Source organism: Oncorhynchus mykiss, chromosome 29, assembly GCF_057628025.1.
Source record: "Oncorhynchus mykiss isolate SJ-2025 chromosome 29, ASM5762802v1, whole genome shotgun sequence".
Lineage (NCBI taxonomy): Eukaryota > Metazoa > Chordata > Actinopteri > Salmoniformes > Salmonidae > Oncorhynchus > Oncorhynchus mykiss.
The window spans coordinates 1,474,541-1,480,540 of record NC_143050.1 but is presented as its reverse complement, the minus strand read 5'-3'; the positions used below and the strand labels follow the sequence as shown (position 1 = coordinate 1,480,540).

At 54.5% G+C, this 6,000-nt stretch overlaps 1 protein-coding gene across 2 annotated transcripts in view; it reads right to left on the bottom strand.

Moving 5' to 3' along the window:
* Positions 1 to 299: 299 nt before the first annotated feature.
* The window catches only part of si:dkey-175g6.2 (uncharacterized), a 60,795-nt gene continuing 55,094 nt past the window's right edge, over positions 300 to 6,000 (bottom strand). For both annotated transcript variants that reach the window (XM_090226307.1, XM_021591693.3), the window contains exon 2: positions 300 to 2,537. In XM_090226307.1, the coding sequence (XP_090082433.1) occupies positions 548 to 2,537 (1,990 nt within the window). In that variant the 3' untranslated portion in view covers positions 300 to 547. The remainder of the gene's footprint in view (positions 2,538 to 6,000) is intronic.

Sequence of the window (6,000 nt, the reverse complement as noted above, 5' to 3'; positions counted from 1 at the left end):
CCATGTTGTTGGTTCTAAACCCCCCTCCGAAACTCTCTGGGATGTGCCCCAACGTCAGAGACAGACCTGAATAAAAGCAGACAGCAAGCAGCTCCCCTGATCAGGATCGACCGGAAGTTCTGACTCACAACGTCAACATCTCCCCTCCCCTCCTCCTCCTCCCTTCCCCTTGTCCCCTCCCCTCCCCTCCCCTCCCTTCCCTCCTCCTCTCCTTCCCCTGGTCACAAATAAACAAACAAAATAAATGTGAAAAACAACAGACAAGCAATCTTTCACCACCACCCTCTCTTTCTTTCTTCTCACTCCTCCAATCCTATCCTTCTCTCTCATCCAATCCTATCCTTCTCTCTCATCCAATCCTATCCTTCTCTCTCCTCCAATCCTATCCTTCTCACTCCTCCAATCCTATCCTTCTCTCTCATCCAATCCTATCCTTCTCTCTCCTCCAATCCTATCCTTCTCTCTCATCCAGCCTATTTACTCCTTCTCATCCCTCCCCCTGTTTGGTCCCTTTGTCCTGCGGTAGTGTCTGTCTGTCCTTCTGTCTCTAGTACATTCTGCGTTTCATGTATATTTTGGATATAAAGTTTTCCAGTTCCTCTTGACTGTCCAGCTGAGGAACCAGCCCATCGTCATCTTCATAGTCCCCTCCCACCCTCCCCCCAGCTACACCCAAGCCCCCAGGCCCAGGTGGGTAGTAGAACGGGGGTTGCCTGCCCCTGTTCTGGGGGGAGAGGGGTTTAGGCAGTGGCTGATATGTCCGGGGGTGTGGCAGGATGTAATTGGAGATGTAGGGAGTGGAGGGAAGACGGGGTGGGAGGGGCTGCTGTCTCCAGCCATGCCTACCTCCACCTCTGGCCCTGCCCCCGGCCCTGTGTCTGCGCCTGGTAGGCCGGAGCTCATAGTCCAAGGGCGGGCTGTGGGGTAGCTCCTCCCCCATGGGAGTATTGTCGTAGTACTGGGGTTTGGGGTAGGGGAAGAACACAGGGTAGTAGGCTCGGTAGGGTTTCTGGTAGTAGGGGTAGGACGGGAAGGCTAGGAACTGTTTCTGGGGTTTGAACCAGACGTCCTGCTTGTAGGCCTTGGCCTTGGCTCTGTCCTTGTTCCACTTGTTCTTGTAGGGCTGGTAGTAAGGGTCCTTCTTGGGGTTGGAGGAGGCTGTGTAGTGGTACATGGGGGCCGTCACTAGGGGAGGGGGAACTAGGGGCCGGTAACGCGGGGCGACCGGGTTGCTAAGCGACGTCAGCTCCTTTCTCTTCTTCTTCTCCTCTACGTTGGAGATGATCTGGACCACGTCGTCGGCCGGCAAGTGCAGCTTGCTGCTGATCTCGATCAGCCTGTCAATCATCTGCTGATCCAGGTCGTCGCCGTCGGTTACCACCTCCTCGGAGCGCTTGTCTTCAGCAGCGTTGGCGCCGGCCTTCTGTCTGGCCATGAGGTAGGGCGCCCCCTGCTGCTTCTGTCTCCCCATGTACTGCAGCAACATGTCCGAGGCGATGTCTGCCAGCCTCTGCTCCTCCTCTCTAGCCCTCTCTGCCTCCTCCTGCTGCCGTTGCACCTCCTGCTGCTCTGCACGCGCACGAGCCTCCTCCTCCTCCACCATCGACAAAGCCGCCTCCTCCTCTGCTTCATTGTCAAAGTCGTCCATGAAGTTGCCCCCCAGGGGTGTGTTGCGTGCCCGCTCCTCCTCCCAGTGCAGCTTTTTCCCAGCTTGTGCCAGCTGGGTGTTGTAGGCCTTATACCCCTTCAGAGGGGGAAGAATCTCGTTGTCTTGGAGACCGAGGTCTATGTTCTGGAAGTAGCCCCGAGCCTTCCGTTGGAGGTCAATAGGCCTCCCCTCCTCTCCTATCCTACTCCCCTCTGCTCTTTTATCCTTTTCACCTCCCCATCTCCCTGCTTCACCTTCCTCCTCCTCCTCTTCCTTCTGCTGTCCTCCCTCCTCACCGCCACCACCAGCTCTATCCCCGTCTTCCTTTAGAAGCCAGCTTCTGTCCTCTGACCTCTTCCTCTCCTCCCTCTCCTCCTCTTCTTCTATCTCTCTTAACTCCTCACCCAGAGCTGCTGCCACTAGTGCTGGTCCTAGCTGTTCCATCCTTCTCTCCCCCACCCTCCTCTCCTCCTCCTCCTCCTCTCTCCTTGTCTCCTCATCCCTTCTTTCCTCCAAAGGGACTGGATCCCCCTCTCCTCTCCCAGTGTGGTCCAGGGCCTCCAGTAGCATAGCGGCTAGAGCCTGGGCAGGGTCCATGTTTGTAGGGCCACCATAGCTCTGTTCCTGGTCCTCTATCCGGTCCTGGGTCTGGTCCAAAGGGTAGCGGAGGGGGCTGGGGCTGATTTCTAGAGGGCTATGGAAGGGGTTGAGGCTGTCCTCTTTAAGGTGTGTCCTAGAGTGCCCTTCCCTCTGCCCATCCCCACCAACAGGGGTGGCGGTCAGCCGTGGAGTGACAGTGAGCAGGACCAATAGAATGAGTCGGGCTGTGGAGGGTGCGTAGTGACTGGTCATGACCATGCAGAACGGGCAGGAGGGGGGGTCCGAGCACCTGTAGGGGAGGGGGGGGGGGGGACATTGAGCAGACTGTTGTAAAATCATTGTTAAGAAGATGGTGACATTTACCATGCTGTATTGTCGTCATAATCTGAGAAGGGAGGGAGCAGGGAGGGGGGAGAGATGGAGTAGGGAGGGAGGGAGCAGGGAAGGGGGAGAGATGGAGTAGGGAGGGAGGGAGCAGGGAGGGGGGAGAGATGGAGTAGGGAGGGAGGGAGCAGGGAGGGGGGAGAGATGGAGTAGGGAGGGAGGGAGCAGGGAGGGAGGAGGGAGGAGGGAGGGGGAGAGATGGAGTAGGGAGGGAGGGAAACAAGGAGGGAGGGAACAAGGGAGGGAGCAGGGAGGGAGGGAGGGAGCAGGGAGGGAGGGAGGGAGGGAGCAGGGAGGGTGGGAGCAGGGAGGGAGCAGGGAGGGAGCAGCGAGGGAGGGAGCATGAAGGGAGGGGGCATGGAGGGAGGGAGCGGGCATGGAGGGAGGGAGCAGAGAGGCAGGGAGCAGGGAGGGAGCAGGGAGGGAGGGAGCAGGGAGGGAGGGAGCATGAAGGGAGGGAGCGGGCATGGAGGGAGGGAGCAGGGAGGCAGGGAGCAGGGAGGGAGGGAGCAGGGAGGGAGGGAGCATGAAGGGAGCAAGGAGGGAGGGAGCATGAAGGGAGCAGAGAGGGAGGGAGCATGAAGGGAGCAGGGAGGGAGGGAGCAGGGAGGGAGGGAGGGAGCAGGGAGGGAGGCAGGAGGGAGGGAGCAGGGAGGGAGCAGGGAGGGAGGGAGCAAGGAGGGAGCAGGGAGGGAGGGAGCAGGGAGGGAGGGAGCAGGGAGGGAGGGAGCAGGGAGGGAGGAGGTAGGGAGGGAGCATGGAGGGAGCAGGAGGGAGGGAGCAGGGAGGGAGGGAGCAAGGAGGATGCAGGGAGGGAGGGAGCAGGGAGGGAGCAGGGAGGGAGGAAGGAGGGAGGGAGCTGGGAGGGAGGGAGCAGGGAGGGAGCAGGGAGGGAGGAGCAGGGAGGGAGCATGGAGGGAGGGAGCATGGAGGGAGGGAGGAGTGAGGGAGCAGGGAGTGAGGGAGCAGGGAGTGAGGGAGCAGGGAGGGAGGGAGCAGGGAGGGAGCAGGAGGGAGGGAGCAGGGAGGGAGCAGGAAGGGAGGGAGCAGGGAAGGAGGGAGCAAGGAGGGAGCAGGGAGGGATGGAGCAGGGAGGGAGCAGGGAGTGAGGGAGCAGGGAGGAGGGAGCAGAGAGGGAGGGAGCAGGGAGAGAGGGAGCAGGGAGGGAGCAGGGGGAGAAGGAGGGGGCGGGGAGAGAGCATGGAGGGAGGGTGGGAGCAGGGAGGAGCAGGGAGGGAGAATCTTGGAGGGAGCAGGGAGGGAGAGAGCAGGGAGGGAGGAGGGAGGGAGCAGGGAGGGATCAGGGAGGGAGGGAGGAGGGAGGAAGCAGGGAGGGAGGGAGCAGGGAGGGAGGGAGGAGCAGGGAGGGAGGAGGGGAGAGCAGGGAGGGAGGAGCAAGGTGGGAGCAGGGAGGGAGGGGCCAGGGAGGGAGGGAGCAGGGGGGGAGGAGGGAGTGAGCAGGGAGGGAGTGAGCAGGGAGGGAGGGAGCAGGGAGGGAGGGAGCAGGGTGGTTGTATATAAACTGTTTCTATAATTTGGACTATAGCCAACTTGTTTAAAAGGGATACTGAGAAATTTGGGCCATTTTCTACTTCCCCAGAATCACTTGTGAATACCATTGGTATGTCTCTGTGTCCAGTGTTAAAGAAGTTAGACTTTAGCTTTCCAAGCCAATGCTTACTTAACGAGTTCTTCTGAAAATGGGATCTATTCTGTTCCTAGTCCAGTACATTGCTCAGCCAAATCCTCAGAGACGATAATATGAACTGCTACGTTGATGATCCCCAGGTCTACATGTACCCCCAGCCAGACAGCATCTCAGCTAAACTTGGCAGCTGCCTAGATGACATCAGGGCATGGATGTAAGAGAACTTCTTCCAGCTGAACAGCAGCACGACTGTGACTATGCTTATTGGGTCAAGTAGGTCAGTACTGCTGGAAACTTCTGACCTAAAATTGACGGTCAAGTCACTGTCCACCCCAACCCGGGAGTCAAGTTTGATATCATTTTTCCCATCTAAGAAACATTGCCCAGGCTCAAAGCATCGCTCTCCCAGCCAGATGCAGAGAAACTCGTCCATGTCTTCATCTTCTCCCGGATTGACAACGGCAAACGCTCTGTTCGGGGGCCTTCCGGCCAAATCACTACAACGTCTCCAGAATTACACGCTCTCCGTTCCAGCAACGTCCCACTGCTTCAAGTCCCCATGACACATCTTCGTACTATGAGGCCTTCTGCTCTCTTGCCCCTCGCCTATGGAATGCCCTCCCTGACCATCTGAGAGGCGCTCCATCACAAGGACCTTTTAAAAACGGGCCATAAAACCCATTTCTACAGACGGTCTTTCTTCAAGTCCTAATCTGTAAAGTCCTTTTAGGATTTAAAACCCATTTCTACAGACGGTCTTTCTTCAAGTCCTAATCTGTAAAGTCCTTTTAGGATTTAAAACCCATTTCTACAGACGGTCTTTCTTCAAGTCCTAATCTGTAAAGTCCTTTTAGGATTTAAAACCCATTTCTACAGACGGTCTTTCTTCAAGTCCTAATCTGTAAAGTCCTTTTAGGATTTAAAACCCATTTCTACAGACGGTCTTTCTTCAAGTCCTAATCTGTAAAGTCCTTTTAGGATTTAAAACCCATTTCTACAGACGGTCTTTCTTCAAGTCCTAATCTGTAAAGTCCTTTTAGGATTTAAAACCCATTTCTACAGACGGTCTTTCTTCAAGTCCTAATCTGTAAAGTCCTTTCAGGATGTATAATTGCTATTTCCTGCCTTGATTCTAAACGTATAATGCTTATATTGCATGTTTTATTTTGTTATCATTATTTATTTATTTTAATGTTTTTATGTAGAGCTTTGAGTTAACACTGTAATGAAAAGCACTATACAAATTAAATGTTATTATTTATTATTTATTATTATAATTGCCAGAATCTCACAGTATCTGTTTAAATGGGTAGGTCCATTTAAATGATGGATGAATAAAATGGCATCAGACAAGCAGGAAATCACATCCCATCTAACAGTGTCAATATAGTACTGTGTATTCCACTGTGTCTGTTCTCTAATTAATGACATCAGAAAAGCAGGAAATCACATCCCATTTAACAGTGTCAATATAATACTGTCTATTCCACTGTGTCTGTTCTCTAATTAATGACATCAGAAAAGCAGCAAATCACATCCCATTTAACAGGGTCAATATAATACTGTGTATTCCACTGTGTCTGTTCTCTAATTAATGACATCAGAAAAGCAGCAAATCACATCCCATTTAACAGTGTCAATATAATACTGTCTATTCCACTGTGTCTGTTCTCTAATTAATGGTGTAGATGTTGTAAAGACCCAGTAGCACGACAAATAA